Source organism: Cetorhinus maximus, chromosome 10, assembly GCF_964194155.1.
Source record: "Cetorhinus maximus chromosome 10, sCetMax3.hap1.1, whole genome shotgun sequence".
Lineage (NCBI taxonomy): Eukaryota > Metazoa > Chordata > Chondrichthyes > Lamniformes > Cetorhinidae > Cetorhinus > Cetorhinus maximus.
In genome coordinates, this window is record NC_135888.1 from 69709915 (window position 1) to 69727553 (window position 17639).

The window sequence follows — 17639 nt, forward strand, 5'->3', positions numbered from 1 at the left end:
GAATCATTGTTGGTTATATCTTATTAGCAGATATTATGGGCGGAATTGCAGCAGGAGGCTTGAAGGCAGGACTGGTAGGAAGATCAGATAGGCAGGCCGACATTTTACCATCACCAGGCAATCTTCCTGGAGGCGGGTCATCACTGAAAGAGGATACCTGCCTGGCAGTGGCAGGCAGCCAAACTGCAAAATTAACTGCCCATTTGTGGGATTATTGTGTTGGCTGCCAAGATTTTCCAAGCAGCAGACAAGGCCCCCACTGAGGGCTGGGCCTGGCAGGTGCAGGAGACAACTTGCCGGTGGCCTCCAAGGGTGCTTACACTCACTCCTCCCCTGCACCCACTGCCACCAGAGCCACAGCCATCAGCTGGCAACAGGGTTTTCCCCTCCACTGGGAAGGCCTGGCAGCTGTGGCCACCATTTATTTCAATTGAATAACTTTTCACAGGGAACCTCGGCATGGTGGTACCCTCTCATTACTCCTCCAACCTTGGCAGTGTCTACCATGGTGGTGAGGCTGCCATCTCCAAGGCTGAAGCCCCTCTGATTGGGCCTGCAGCCTTAGGAACCTCCCCAGTGTCCTGGATCGCGGACCCAGAGGTGGCCTCTTAATTGGCCATTTCTGGGAAGATCTCCCAGACAAGTGCCCTGGCATCCAGTGCGGGGTCAGAACCTGGAAATGGTCCTTACCCTTGATTATTTTTTTAAAGTGCACAAGGTTCTGTCCTACATTAACCAATCTTCCATGGTGATGCTCAAAGGAAACCCTGGGTGGGGTTGTCCCAGATTTGCACAAAGTGTGGTAGTGGGTGGGAAACAAGTTGTTTTATCCGCCAACCACAATGGCAGTTTTTCGTGCCATATCGTCCCATTCCCACCTCATTAATTATGCAGCCACGGGAAACACGCCGTCTCACTCGGGTGGCCTCCGATTTGACCGTCATGCCTTTACCTCACCAATTCCTCATGCAGGGCACCATATTTAAACTGCAGCCTTGCGCACACTTCTCAATGCTTGCAGCCTAGGACGGCTCTCGTGAAGACAGGGCCCAAAAAGCCGAGGAGAGTGCAGTCCCCCGATTCAGTGATGCATGCCTTGGACGCCTTGGAGGAGCGCCGCAATATTCTCTACCTGCTCTCTGGCCACAGGAGGCCCACTAGTCTCACCGCTCAGTTTGGGAGGAGGTGGCAAAAGTGGTCAGTGCCAATGCTGCGCACAAGAGGTCAGCTATCCAGTGCAGAAAAAGGATGAATGATCTCTGTGCCACCAGGGTAAGGCAACCATCTTAACACACTAAACTCATGTACTCATTAGGGCATCGCACATTCGCTGGTATCTCATTCACTGACAGCTCAAGGGACATCACCACTCACATTCTCTCACACACTCTCATATCTCCATCTGGCCTCATCTCCTCTGGAGACTGCCTCCTCAGCCCTCACCATCTTGAGGCTACTTGCAAAGATCAACATGTACCCCCACACACACCCTGGAATACCCCCCTTACCCAGTACAGCCCTCATCCTGCAGCCTCTTCCCTTGCCTGAGGCCACTTCTATCCCTTCCCCAAGCAAACCCTAGTCCTGCAGCCATTGAAAAGTCACTCCTGCCTTACGACTGGTAAATAAAGGCCTGCCCATGAGCCCCCCCTAAAAGTGATGTGGTGCCGCCTGCGAAGCCTGGCGCTGCTGACCATGAGCAGTGCCCAAAGCAAGGTAGGCAAACAAATATCGAGGTCCTGAGCAAAGTGCAGCTCGCCAAGTGCACGTCATTTATGTACGGCTGTGAAACATGTTGGCATGCAATCATGCCAACGTGCCCAGATGACCCAGTGTGGGTGAATGATTCTGGCGAGCAGGGCATATAATGAGATGCTGAAGTATTGAAATTAGGTTCCCAACATGCGGCGGCGGGAAATGCGGACCGCCATTTATAGGTGGAGTGGACGATCGCAAGCTGGTTTCATGATGGCATGAAACCAATTTTTAGTCTTCTCGTCATATTCTCGGCCGTGATATTTTCGCCCTCCATGACGCCCAACGCCAATTCCAGCCACTGTTTCACAATGTGGACTAAGTATTATTTAATTCCTAAGGTAACACTGATTTATTGGTGTGTTTCTTTAATGCTACATGACCTAATTATCATGATGACGCATATTCTGAGGCCAATTAGACACTAATTATACATAAACAGATGCTGAGGTAAACCACATGGAATGATCTGATGCTCATCCATCACTCAGGAAGTTTTTCTGAAACGAGCAAAAATTGAGTACTTTCTTTCTCAGTATTCACAGGGCGGAATTTTACGGCCCCTCCAGCCAGTGGGATTTTCCGGTCCCGTTGAAGTCAATGCACTTTTGAATGTCGTGTCGCATTTTACAGACCCGCCCCCTCTGCAATGGAGCTGCAAAATTCTGCCCATTGGACTTTTATGAGATAAAGCATGACACCTGAATTATGATGCATTGTTTTCATCTATATCTACTTATTCCCTAAAATTGTTAATTAATAACATCATATAGTAATAATTATCCATCATTTAGTCATTTAATAGTACAGAGCTTGAGTATAGCTGAAAAAAGAGATATGTCTAAGCTTTTCGTCTTGTACTTATCAGAACACTCGCCAGAATACCAATATAAGGAGGAAAACAACAATTTATACTATGTGTAAAGAGAGCGCTGATTGGTTGGCAAGTGATGTTGCCATGGAGAATGCACCACTGATGGTGGCTGACAGTTAACTGCCAAGCACTGTTTGAAATTTAAACCGGGCAGCTTGATCCTGATTGGTCAAGGTATTGCCCTGAGGAATGAGTCAGTGCCAGAGTGTTTTTTTGGCTTGACAGCAGCATCCCATTAGTAGCAAATACCACTCTTGATGCTACTACATAGTAACAATGTGAAACAACTAGCTTCACCTGTTGCTCATATTTTTGAGATGCCTCACCCTTCCAGGGTAATCTGAGGTAGACTGGGCAATTTTCTGGGCTGAAAGAGATGGCCTTAGACCTGTTCATAAGTTTGCGTGATGTAAAAGATCTGATCAGGGTGGCCATTATCCTGCAAGATGCCTTTGAAGCGCCTTATTTCAGCATCAAGCTTGCATGGTATGCAAATGGCTCAGGCCCCATTTACAAGGTTGCGGAGAAGACCAATCTTATTGTATGTGGAACTGTGAGAATCCCAATGCATATATTGACCAGTGAAGGTAGACTTGTAGTACACCATGGTAGAGAACCCACTGGCAGATCTCTCAACTAGTATGTTGAGGAAGGGGAGTTCATTTGACTGCTCCATTTCATAGATGAATTTGAGCACAGGATGGAGCCCATTAAGACATGTAAGGAAATAATTACATGCAGCTGTGGATTTAAATATAGCAAATGTATCATCCACTTATTGGAAATATGCGAGGGGTAGGAGGTTAGGTGTGATTCCATCAAAGACATGTTTCGCATGGAACCCAACAAAGATCTTTGTGAGAGCTGGGCCTAGTAGGATCCCATGGCAACACCATCTATTTGGGCATATTGTCATTAAAACTGAACTCATACTCGGGTTGCTGAGTTCATAAGTTGAATTAATATGATTCACGCATTGGTGGCCGGTCTAGATTGCCATGATATAGTGCTGTAATGCAAATATCTATGGCTTCCTTAAGTGGAACGTTGATGAATAGGCTAGCAATGTCAAATGAGCACATGAGCAAACTCATGAACGGGCTAAAGGCAGTCACTTTTGGCCCTGAAAAGTGCCTAGTCTACCCCAGGTTACCCTGGGAGGCCACGGTATCTCAAAAACAACAGGTGAAGCTAGCTGTTTCATGCTGCTACTATGCAGTAGCAACAAGAGTGGTATTCGCCACTAACAGGATGCTTATAGACTCATAGACGTTTACTGCACAGAAGGAGGCCATTCGGCCCATCGTGTTCATGTCAGTCAAGAAAGACCTGGCTACACTAATCCCATTTTCCAGCACTTGGCCCATAGCCCTGGAGGCTAGGGCAATGCAAGTGAATATCTAAATACTTCTTAAATGTTATGAGACTCAGCCACCCTTTCAGGCAGTGAGTTCCAGACTCTCACCACCCTCCGGATGAAAAGATTTCTCCTCAACTCCCCCCTTAGCCTTCTACCTCTTACCATAAATCTATGCTCCCTGGTTATTGACCAATGGAAAAAGTGACTTCCTATCCACCCTATTTCTGCTCCTCATTATCTTATACACCTCTATCATGTCCCCTTCCAACCTTTGCCGCTCCAAGGGAAACAACTCCAGCCTATCCAATCTTTCCTCATAGCTCAGACCCTCCAACCTAGGCATCATCCTGGTAAACCTCCTCTGCATCCTCTCCAGTGCAGTCACATCCTTCCTATAATGTGGTGAGCAGAACTGCATGCAGTACTCCAGTTGTGGCCTAACCAATGTTTTATACAGTTCCAGCATAACCTCCCTGCTCTTGTATTCTATGCCTCAGCTAATGAAGGCAAGTATCCCATATGCCTTCGTAACAGCCTTATCTACCTGCCCTGCTACCTTCAGGGATCTGTGGATATGCACACCAAGGTCTCCCTGATCTCCAGTACTTTCCATGGTCCTACAATTCATAGCGTAATCCGTTACCTTATTAGCCCTCCCCAAGTGCATTATCTCACACTTTTCTGAGTTGAATTCCATTTTCCATTGCTCTGCCCACTTGACCAGTCCATTGATATCCTCCTTCAGTTTACGGCCATCCGCCTCGCTATTTACAGCCCTACCAATTTTCATGTCATCCGCGAACTTCATGATCATACTCCATACATTTAAGTCCAAATCATTTAGTACACCACAACAGCAAGGGCCCCAGCACCGAGCCCTGTGGAACCCCATTGGAAACAGACTTCTAGTCACAGAAACATCGCTCTACCATCACCCTCTGCTTCCTGCCTCTCAGCCAGTTTTGGATCCAACGTACCATTTTGCCTTGGATCTCATCTTAATTTCTTGACCAGTCTGCCATGAGGGCTCTTATCAAAAGCCTTGCTAAAGTCCATGTAGACCACATCAAATGCATTACCCTCATCAACACTCCTGGTTACCTCCTCAAAAAATTCGATCAAATTTGTCAAACATGACCTTCCCTTAACAAATCCATGCTGACTCTCCCTGGTTAATCCATGTCCCTCCAAGTGCAGATATATTCTGTCTCTCCGAATTCTTTCTAGTAACTTCCCCACCACCGAGATTAGACTGACTGGCCTGCAATTTCCTGGTCTATCCCTTCCTCCCTTTTTTAATAATGGGACAATGTTAGCAGTCCTCCAGTCTTCTGGCATCTCACCTGTGGCTAGAGAGGATTTGAAAATTACTGCCAGGGCCCCTGAAATCTCTTCCCATGCCTCCAGCCTGAAATATATCTCATCCGGGCCTGCAGATTTATCCACTTTTAAGGCTGCTAAACCCGCTAGTACCTTCTCTCGCTATATTAATTTCCTCTGATATTTCACAGTCCTCCACCCTGATGCTTATACCTGCGCCATCCTTTTCCATTGTGAAAACCAACGCAAAGTATTCATTGAGGACTGTACCCACATCTTCTGGGTCTACACACAGGTTACCTCTATGGGGGGCATTACCCTCCATGAAGGGTCATATGGATTCGAAACGTTAACTCTGTTTCTCTCTCCACAGATGCTGCTAGACCTACTGAGTTTTTACAGCATATTCTGTTTTTGTTTCAGATTTCCAGCATCTGTAGTATTTTGTTTTTACCTCTACATTCACTAATTGGCCCTATTCTTTCTCTTGTTATTCTCTTGCTCTTTATATATTTTAAAAAACCCTTTGGGTTTTCCTTTATTCTACCCACCTATGCTTTCTCATGCACTCTCTTAGCTTTCCTAATTTCCTTTTTAAGTTCCCCTCTGCACTTTTTATTCTCCTAGGAACTTTGCCATATTGAGCCCTTGGTATCTGCCAGAAGCTTCTCTTTTTCTCTTAATACTAACCTTTATGTCCCTTGACAGCCAGAGTTCCCCGGACTTAGCTCCCCCCCCACCTTTGTCTTTACGGGAAAATATCTGCCCTATACGCTCGCTATTTCCTCCTTGAATGTCTCCCACTTCTCTGACCCAGTTTTATCTGCAAGTAGCTGCTCCCAGTCCACTTGGGCCGAATCGTATCTCATCTTAGTAAAATTAGATGCTGCCATGAAGTCAAAAAGACGTTCTGCTTATCACACAAATGAGTAATGTGGCATATGAATTTCAGAGCCAGTGTGATGCTAGGTTTGTAGGCCATATGTCCCAAAGACTTGCGGATTGTATCAAGCAGCATGTCCCAGCCGCTGTTCGCAACGGGCAGGGTACAGACCATACCCAACCAGCCTGTGCTTGCAAAACTCTGAACAGTGTCCAACATTACCTTAGATGTGGTTCCATGATTGGACAACATTTGCTAAATAATCCTCAACGTGTTAAGTATTACGCTGACAACCAATTTAAGATTGTCAGCCGGGCTCAGAATGAGGCGCGTTTGCGTGTACTGGAAGCTTCATTTATTAATACACAGGGCCACGTTCTTTGCAGACAGAAAGAACATGTACATACACTGCGCCTGTTTCAACTAAACAAAATAAGTGAGAGCCATTTGCTGACTCATCTCTCAGGGCAATGCTTTGACCAATCAGAGTCAAGCTGCCTGGTTTAAATTTCAATCAATGCTAGGCAGTTAACTGTCAGTCACCATCGTTTATGGCTGTTGCCTCTTGCCTGCTGTACTTACTGCAATGATGGTTGGTAGAAAAGGTAACTAGGTATTTGCAAAAATTATTTTTCATTGAAGATCTATACCTTTTTCTAATATATACTAGTAGCTCACCCATGGCTTTGTTCATGGTGAACAGATGATTTTGTTTTGTAACATTAGAACTATCACTTTATATAATACACACTATATCATACAGTAACCCATGCCTTGTGAATTGGTCTAATTTGGTAATTTTTTGTTTAAAGTAACAAAATTTCTTCATAATAGACTGGTTCAATCAATACTATAGTTAAAAGAAATCCATGCGAGAAACAAGTGTAATGTTGAATAGCTAGAGCTTAAAAAATGCAATATATGTAGAGATTTTGGGGGTGAAACATTGGCAGAGCAGAAGATGGGCTGCTCAGCCACCTATTAACTCTCTGCCTGATTTTCCTGTCCATTGAAGTCAATGGGAAGGAAAATTGACTGGAGTGTGTAACTGCCTATTTTATGATCCCATCAAAGTTGAATTCCACTCCCTTTGTATCAAATATATGTATAATATCATATCTAAAATGGTAATACTCACTATAAGTTGCAGGATTTGCCATTTTATGAAGGAAGAAACATTACACCATGTAACATACCAGCCTGTCTCATTAAGGCCATAAAGCCTTCTGCTGTAAAAGTAGAGGTGATTATAATTTTTTGAGAGACTAGTACCTCCTTGATAAACCCTAATGTCACATTCCAAAAATGAGAAAAGAAAGAGAATGAAGTACTGTTTTTTGCTTTCTAAAGAAGACTTGGGCTGGGCTTTTCTGGCCCTGCCGGGGCGAGTTTCCCTGTGGCATATGTGGCGAGCCATTCAAATCTGCATTGACTTCAGTGGGACCAGAAGATCCCACCAGCAGGAGGAGCCGGAAAATCCTGCCCATGCATTTATTTAGCGACTTTCATGACCTCAGGATGTTTTAAAGAACTTTACAGCCAGTGAACCTGAGTTCCTCAGGGTAGTGTCCTAGGCCCAACCATCTTCAGCTTTATCAACGACCGTCCTTGCATCATAAGGTCAGAAAGAGGAATATTCACTGATGATTGCACAATGTTCAGCACCATTCGCGACTCCTCAGATACTGAAGCAGTCAATGTCCAAATACAGCAGGACCTGGACATTATCCAGGCTTGGGCTGACAAGTGGCAAGTAACATTCACAACACACAAATATCGGGCAATGACCATCTCCAACAAGAGAGAATCAAACCTTCGCCCCTTGACGTTCAATGGCATTACCATCACTGAATCCCCCACTATCAACATCCTGAGTGTTACCATTGACCAGAAACTGAACTGGACTAGCCATATAAATAGTGTGGCTACAAGAGCAGGTCAGAGGCTAGGAATCCCGTGTGAGTAACTCACCCCATGACTCCCCAAAGTCTGTCCACCATCTACAAGGCACAAGTCAGGAGTGTGATAGAATACTGTCCACTTGCCTGGATGGATGCAGCTCCAACAACATTCAAGAAGCTTGACACCATCCAGGACAAAGCAGTCTGCTTGATTGGCACCCCATCTGCAAATATTCACTCCCTCCACCACTGACACACAGTGGCAGCAGTGTGTACCATCAACAAGATGCACTGCAGGAACTCACCAAGCCTCCTTTGACATCACCTTCCAAACCCACGACCACTACCATCTAGAAGCATAAGGGCAGCAGACACATGGGAACACCATCATGTGCAAGTTCTCCTCCAAGCTACTCACCATCTTGACTTGGAAATATATTGCTGTTCCTTCACTGTTGCTGGGTCAAAATCCTGGAACTCTCTCCCTAACAGCACTGTGGATGTACCTACACCATATGGACTGCAGCAGTTCAAGAAGGCAGCTCACCACCACCTTCTCAGGGGCAATTGGGGATGGGTAATACATGTTGGCCTAGCCAGTGACGCCCACATCCCGTGAACAAATAAAAAATGTTAATAAGTACTTTTGAAGGGTAGTCACTGTTGTAAAGTAGGAGATGTGGCAGCACAAAGCAAGCTCCCAAATGTAGCAATGTGATAATGACTAGATAATCTCTTCTTCATTTATGTTGAATGATGGGTAAATATTGACCAGGGCACCAGGGAATACTCCCCTGCTCTTCTTCAAAAAATGCTTTGAGATATATTAATCTACCTGAAAGGGTAGACAGGGCCTCAATTCATCCGAAAGCCAGTGACTTGCTACTGCAATTTTTCCTGTCTTTGTAATATTATGAACCTTATTTTTGAATCAATATTCCACTTTATGAAAAGGAAAAAGGGCAGACAAAAGATCTTTGAGAGGATATTTTTAGCAATTTATTCAGTTTCTTTTTATTTCATTGATTATCAGAGTTTTCTGGCTTTGAGTTTTGATTTGACTCTGATATACCAGAATGAAATTTAACCACAAATTTTTACCAGTAGCCTATGTTGAGTGTGATGCCAAAGTGTGATACAGGATGTATAATGTTCACATGACAGGAAGTGCACAGACACACAATTTTATATTAAAGGCATGCATGGATATAATTATCAGAATTGGCTCACTAGTAGTGCTATTTTCTCTGATCGAGAAGTTCATGCCCCAGTCCAAAGGGTAGAACATATAATCTAGACTGACACTGAGGTATTACTGCATGATTAGAAATGCTTTCTTTTAAATGAGATGTTAAGCCAAGGCTCCAACTGCCTGTCTTAGGTGGACATAAAAGATTCCTTGGCAATATTTAAAGAAGAGTCAGGGAGTTCTTCCAGTGTCTTGGCCAATATTAATTCTTTAACCAACATTACTAAAAAAAGATTACTTGCTCATTATGACATTGCTGTTTGTGGAACCTTACTGTACGCAAATTGGCAGCATACATCACAATAGTGAATGCATTTCAAAAATACTTCATTGGTTGTGGTCATGAAAGGCATTATATATAAATGCAAGATTTTCTTCCTATAGCTATTATTACATCTCTACTATTGTTACTGATGTCACTGCAATCTATTCTAAATCTTAGTGGGTAGCCTGGATAAGATAAAAATGTTCTGCTTTGTTCAATAATATGTTGTACTACTTCAAAAAGTCAATAAACAGAATTTAAGAATGTAGATAATTGGTTCTTTGTGAAGTTTATATTGATCACTCAATTTCAATTTCTGGTGATGAACTGTGCCTGGTATGGCTTACTGTATAACAATATTGCAGAAACAGTCTCAAAGGCTGTCTGCATCAGGACCTATTCCTCTGAAATAATGCTAAGAGCAGGGTTGGAGCACTTGATACTCGTCATGCAACCAGAGAGTACAGAAGGCCAGGACCTGGAGCCACTACTGCTAGATTTCCCAAGAACCTGTCAGGTTGGGTCCAACAGTGGCACGTGCAATGAGGTCACACCATGCTTCAGGTCCAAAGAAGAAATCCTATGCCAAACAGTAAGAACTCTGTAACAGAACAGGATCCGTGTCCTAGATTTTTAAGAGTGGAACAGGCCTGGTAGTGACAGCAATGGATGTCTTATGAGAGCTACGTTATCCAGTAGGCAAGGACATAAAGAAATCAACAGAGTATGCTTTGTGTAGACACAGAGGCATGTTGCTTTCTTATATGCCATGAATAAGCACTAGATACAGAGTTGTTCATAATACATACTTTAATCCAACTAGTGTAGCTGTACATTTAAGTTATCCCTGCCTCTGCATTAAGTTGGTGATGTGAAAATCAAAACTATCCAGTAAGTTGGCTACTGGATAACGAAGAATTGATTAATGAAATATAGCTGTACTAGTCGTTTCATGGCTCCATACAAATTTTATTGCACCTCAAATACATGAGGTCATTTGGAATAGCATTTTTAAATAAACATGAATATACATTTATAAGAAATGCATATAATTTAGCATGTATAGGGGTTTCATGTTCAATGTGATACTGGTGCAAAAATTGACAACTATGTTTTCCATCTCACTCATTAATAAAATATGTGCAAAGAAGATATAAGAAAATTATACATCCAGATAGTTTGTACTGAAAATAAGAACATCACAACAAAACAGCGTGTTAAGATAGAGATGCTGAAAATTAAGGTTTAGTAAGATGAGTGACATTTAACATTTATGCAGTAACTCTCATTAAACAGAAGGATTCTGCCATCTTCCTTTTAGTATCAAATATTTTATAAATAATATTTTACATGATTTTGCTTCATAAAATATTCAATGCATCATTTTAATTACTAAGCAGTTTTCCAAACTGCCTGAAGAACTCACATTATTAATCATGGATCTATATAAATACATTTGGCAAGGAACATATAACACTGTGTGTTTGCTTGTTATGCTGTGTGAATTGTTTAAGCACAAATGTCTGTTATGATATGACACGCTCCTGTGTTCTATCTTTGTTGCCTCTATAATAGGATTAATTTTAATGATGTTTTCATGAAGGTTCACCAACATATTGAGACAGTTAATAAAATTTCCATGGTAAATGAGATTTATCTAAGTATATTATGATATACCATTAGATAATGTGTCTCAGTCACCACTTTTTTTTACTGTAGCCACGAAAATAATCGAACTTCTGGTGGCCAATAAAATATCTGGACTCTAATAAGTTGAAGTTATTCATTAATGTTCTTGGTGGTTTTGGGAAATGCTTTCAATTCCATTTTATTGTGGAACATGCTGAAGTGCAATTCCTTGACATGACAACAATAACTCATTTATCAACAATATGGATTCCTCAGGCAGGCCTGAGACCATCCTTGACTGTATGTGTTCCTATCGGAAATGCAAACTTCACCATATCCAAGTGCAGGATATTTTTCTTGATTACTTTAATCTCATATTGAAAGCGAACTGGTGTTTTACATTATGGAGTTAAAATAATACCTTCATAGAGTAGTTTAAACAGTCAGCTTGAATACACCCTTGAAACGGAATTGGAAGTAGAATCCCTGTTAAGTACTAATTTGTCTGTATGGAATGGCTTTAACTGACACTAGCAAAATAAAGCTATTTCAAAAGTAGATATAAATAGTAATCTTGGCTCTTCATGTAACTATAATGCAAGTTCCATGAGCAGCTAATAAAATTTGAATAATCTCTAAACTTTTAAAAATAGTTTTGTGTGAAATGCAGCTATAGTGAAAGCTATAGTGACCAATATTAATATCAGTAACATAATGACTTAAACCTATACTGAGACATCACTTCATTGAATCATTATTTGAAGATAATGGGATTTTCATTAAACTCCAAAAGTAGCTAGTGATACTTGAAAACCAGTATAATTTGCAGAAGAAAGATGAATATGAAAATATATTTTCTAACTTTTACTGGTAGAACAGAGTAATATTGTCCAAAAGAAACTCAAAGCAATTTTCTGTTTGTTTTTTTTTATTATTAGTCATACTGTTTCAACACAATATTTATTTCTGGATATAATACCAACAACCCTCTGGGGCAGTAAACAGGAAGCAAGCAGGGTAATTTCCTGTCCTTCTAAAAGAACGGTTGATGCCAGATCCCCTCTGGCATTGTCTGCATGCATAACTAGATCATTTAAAATATACATTGCATGACCCACCTGCTTTGTGCTTGATTAGAATTCATGCTACTTTTTATATTTAACCTAAGAAAAATGGCTACGTGCACTCGAATGCCTATTGTACATTTCCTGGGTGCCAGCTGCATGTGAAGTATTCGTTTTATTTTAAATCATTAGTTATATCTTCAGACTATATGAACCCACCTCAATCCATTTAAGATATAAATGGCTCTGGCAGTCAAAATATTTATATTATAACTCTGTATATTATGTAGTAAATTTTAAATAACCTTGATACATTTTCTCACTAACGGGACAACAATTTTAAAAGTTGGGGTTAAAAGGCTTTCACTATAGCAAGAGAGATGCTTGGTTCTGATTTCTAAAACTGTTTTTTTTAACTTTTTCAGAATCAAAAAAGGATTGTTCAAGTTCTTGCTCTGTGTTAAATTGCTTTAATAACGAGTTTTTATAATATGACTTTTCGATTAGTTGTGCAATTAATCTTCACACTAAGCGGAAGATAATGGGTATTGCGTTAAAATATGTTTTCAGATTTACCGCCGAACAGTAAAATCAGTAAGTTTTTAAGCTTTACCTTGAGCCTTTCGGATACTCCGTCGTTGAAGCTGATTGTGAATTCAGCTATTTTCGGTACCCGCAGTTTCCCTTTGTTCTTTTGATCTGACTGGAATTCGGTTCTCGTTTTCACCACAACCTGTGAGACAAGAAAATTAGGGCGTGTCGGCCTCTTTAACCTGTAAGATTTGTCGTAACAATTATTGCAAACATTTCATTAAAAATATGTTATGCCATAGTAGAAGTACACCACGTTATATCACATTCTGCAAATGTATTTTTAATCCACACTCTCCCGCCCCACCCTTCTGCACAAACGTTCTTCCACTGTTTATTCATTGGGGTCAGCACCTAATAACCTAATACGCTGTTTCAGTCAATATATATGATTCTTTGCTTAACTTTTCATTGGCCCGTGGCAACCCTGGAAAACCTGAACACATCCGTGGATGCCAGAAAAAGCAAAATAAACTCTCAGGAAATGTTTTATTCTTTCGACATATTATGAATTTGTCGAATAATTGTAACTATTCAAGAATAAATACATCTGGCTGAAATGCTGAGCGATTTTTCTTTTTGTAGCATCATTAAAGCTTTTCTAGTGAGTTGCCTGAATAGCAAACACAGTACCTTGTCTGGAGCAGGGAACTGCAGATGATTCACATCCAAGGGTGTGATCAAGGGAACGGTGTGAAAATTATCATCACTACAAGATTGCTTGGTATTCTTTTCGTTCAAGTTACTCCCCAGCTTCACCATTATTCACGAAGATAGCTGCCGAACGTACGTACCGAAATCTGCAACAAGAACAAAAAGAGGGGGCAGTGTTTTGACACAGGACGGAAAGAAGAGTTGGTTCCTGCAGAATAGAAAAAAAAATTTCCAAGATCATCTTTTTTAATGCACGCTGTGAATTCAACACAATACCATCCTTTTTCATACAGCATTTGGCAAGAACGAGGTTGGAATACTAATTGACCTCTTTCGTGTTCACACTGTGATAAATCCCAAAGTGATTTATAAATCACCATATGTTAAATAAAGCAATATAATTTAACCATTACAGTCCCTAAGACATCACAGATGTACTATAGATTTAAAAGCTGATCGGTTTCAGCCAGTGCAAACATATTAACTCTTTAACACGATATTGCACCCATACAGATATCAGGATTATGTGCATTTTAATGATAACAGAATCTCAAGAGAAAAAAATGCACTATTGAACTCATTAAATTCCCCGCACGATGTCTACTAAGTGAAATAGAAAGGAGCATTCGCATTTTGGTGTCTGAGCAGCTGCATTCCATGCGATGTCTGCATTGTTATCGATATATCGCCTTAAAGATTATGCGATAAGATTCCTTACAACTTGCAGACTTGTTAAGAATTACATTTCAGAAGGGATCGAAACGAGAAAAACACGCGTGCTTCCCTTTTCCCAAAAAAAAACACGTATGAAGTGGCTGGCCATATCCCTTAGCCATTTTCTGTTGTCCTTGGTGCCATACAATCAGCACAGCACCTGCTCTAATCTGGCATTCACAAAGCATTTCTACTTGCTTAATTTGGAACATGATGATTATTCGTCACAAATAAAAATGCTATTGTTCTACAATAGGTAAACATTAGCCTTTTAACTATATTTCAACTTGAATTAATATTACCCAACACCTTATACGTTGGAAATATCAATCGAATATTCTCTTTTTGAAGGTACGGACGTCCCTTGAAAAGCGGACCGTCTGAAAATCGTACGAGAAAATGTCTAAAGTGGTTTTACTGGTATGCCCCTTTGATGTATACTTACAGAATAGGTGATTTTACCTTTACAAAAAGCACCTGATGTCACAAGATGGCGTTTGATAAGGGAGGATTTTGCAGTGGATTCTGACCAGAGAGCGCTCCTGCCGCAGACTGAGCAGGTTTTGGTGCTGAAAGTGAAAGCTCCGTGCGCTGCGGGACACTGACGTCCAACCCGGAGCCCTTAATGCTCCACTCTGCATTGTACAAACAACGCCGCCTACCGCATTTACTAGCAAAACTCTGGTACTGGGTGGATCGAAACAATTACCGCCTTGTTTAAAAATCACGACGTTAAAAAAAAACTGTAATTTACTCAAGAGTCCTCATTTTCTTAAATGTTCAAAAGAACACCTGTCTAAGTTGCCACAGTTTTATTTCAGGATAATTGCAGCGGCCTATCCTGTTTTGGGAATATTAAAATTAGGAAAAAGTAAATGGTAACGGGTTTAATGAAGTAAGAATAATAAACTAGGGCAAAATAAATCGTACATGAGTCCTAATGCCCCAAATTACAACATGTGCATATCGCCACTAATTTCTATTTTGAGGCTGACTTACAACTTCAACCAGCTGAGAGCAGAACATGTCGAGAAAATATTCGTCAAAGTGAAGGCTTGCCTAGAATTCAGAAGTGACCGGCAAGCCAGTGAATGATGTTGAATATTGTGATCTAACCAAGTTTTACTTTTGGCTAACCACCAGCTCTATGTTTTAAATATAGAACTGCACCTCAAAATATGAAAGGGGTGCCAAAAGTTAACACAAACACAAGTTCACTTTTTGCATACTTATATGCCTGAGGATGTGAACGACTTTGCCTCCATCGCTCCAAGGCTGTGAAGATAGCTCATCCTGCAAGTTTACCATTTTTCAGTTATCAAATTTTTTTAATGTATTATATAAATGTAAATTTCAGGTGTATATGAGGTCACTAACTAGGTTTAGGCCTACTCCAGTTTCCCTGCATTAACCTGTGAGTGGCATGAACCAATTTGGCACCACATAGATACCTGCAATTTTCATCTGACCATCTGTACAAAAAACAATGCATTGACAGCCTACTATTTGACCTGTACAGAGATCAACTCTTTATCAAAAGCACTTTAAGTTAGTCCTAAGTGTTCTTGCAGACAGGTTTCACTGTGCATGTAAACATTTGGGACGAAACTGCCTTTTAAGGTGGTGTTCTTCAGGTGAAGCTGGATGTTTTGAGTGGAAACAGAAATCTAGTTGTGAGCCCCAGGACCAAGTTTATTTAAATGTACTGCTTGGAAACAATAAATCACTGCTTCTAAGTTTGCATTTATTGTAAAAACAGACTCAACAATGGCAAAATTCTTGTTAAATAATTCTAACAGTTGCTCTTCTACACACATAATTTTTTTACCCAGTAAAAAATTCTATAGGTCCTGTATCTTTTTGAACACAGGAAAGCAGATGTGCTGTCCAACTGTGTCACTATGTGATATATTGTTCATGCTCACATGCCTTAGAATAGTGTACATCAATCAAATGCATTGCACCTTAAACAGCAGTTTGTTCCAATAGCTAATCAAATTCTGCAATTGGTTCACAAGTGAATGCATACCAGTTTCAATTTTCTAGAAAACTTACAACTTAACTGGATCATGACTAACTGGGATTCCCCTAGTCTGATCTACCAAGCTACATATGAAACCACAATCTACACAATAGAAATAAGAATTTATAAAATTTATTTAACATAAACAGCAGCTGAATTAAAAATGTGCCCCAACATTTAGATGTCATCATTATTCTCCATATTTTCTGAATTTTAAAAATAAGTAATTAATATCAGTAAGGCTTCCCTGATAAATAGAGTACAGTGGTGTTTATTAGTATGGTTTTGAACATAAATAAGGTATTTCAAATAATTACAAGGTGCAAACATATTTTATCATTTACATGAATTACTAGTTATATTTGGCATTTGTGAATATAAGTCGCAATGGAAGTGAGGCTAGACATCAAAAGCACAAGCTCTGATAATCATCAGTAGTTCCAGAATATCGTTGTAATTAGTTATCTCATACATTTTAAGCTAAGAGGACTTGGAAGCGTTTAAAAAAAATCAATATAAAAGTTTGTAACATAAAATTGTCAATAGTTACAATCTTTATAAAGGATTCAGATAAATAAAATGTAAAGGAAAAACAAATGTTTTAGATTGCGGCAAATGGACTTTAGAAAGGTAGATAATTCACTCTTATGGAGGTTACAAAGCCATTTCTTGCTATAATAAAAGTCAATATTGGAATTTTAACTCTAAATTCATATGTAAAATGCTACTTTTGTAAAGCACTGTCACAAAATCAGACATCAGCCATGATCTTACCAAATGGCAGAACAGGTGTGAAGGGCTGAATGGGCTACTCCTGTTCCTGATTCATATATTCGTATGTATGCTCATATGTAAATAAATCAGTTGTAAATGCACTATCTTACACATAACACTGCTAATTGTGTCTAATGGCTTACTTAATCATTGGTGTAAAGACAATGCGGAAGAGATTTCCATCCTACAAATATAAACAGACTAGCCAATGTTATTTCCCTAATTTCAAATTATCCTGGGCTCTCCCATGAAGATTCCACTTCTGCAGGTGTATTTTGAAAAAACAAAAAGTTCAAGATATGTTATTTATTGGTATGTTTTTCTCATGAAAAGTTTGAATAGCAGATTTGACATAGCATTGATAGCATTGTCCTTGGTACTTCAAGTAATTGAACAGTCAAGTCAATGTCATAGGTGGAAAAAAGTCTTCAATAAAGCAAATTAATAAGCAAGTTCTATTCATTCAGGATACAGTAGTCAAAATTCTTCAAATTGACTTCTTCACATGGCAAATGTGATAAATTCTGCTCTTCTGGATCATGATTTGAACTGAAATATATAGTTGGATTACCTTTCTGCATTT

The 17639-nt window shown here is 40.2% G+C and overlaps 1 protein-coding gene across 2 annotated transcripts in view; it reads right to left on the minus strand.

Moving 5' to 3' along the window:
- Nucleotides 1-14845, minus strand: part of nsg2 (neuronal vesicle trafficking associated 2) — a 97966-nt gene extending 83121 nt beyond the window's left edge. Inside the window, exons 1-3 of one of the 2 annotated variants that reach the window (XM_078550590.1) lie at nt 14722-14845; nt 13525-13691; nt 12914-13033 (exon numbers count right to left, since the gene is read on the minus strand). In XM_078550590.1, coding sequence (XP_078406716.1) covers nt 12914-13033; nt 13525-13653 — 249 coding nt within the window. In that variant the 5' untranslated portion in view covers nt 13654-13691; nt 14722-14845. Of the gene's footprint in view, nt 1-12913; nt 13034-13524; nt 13692-14704 lie in introns of both variants that reach the window. The other variant, XM_078550589.1, reaches the window with a different exon arrangement.
- Nucleotides 14846-17639: the final 2794 nt, after the last annotated feature.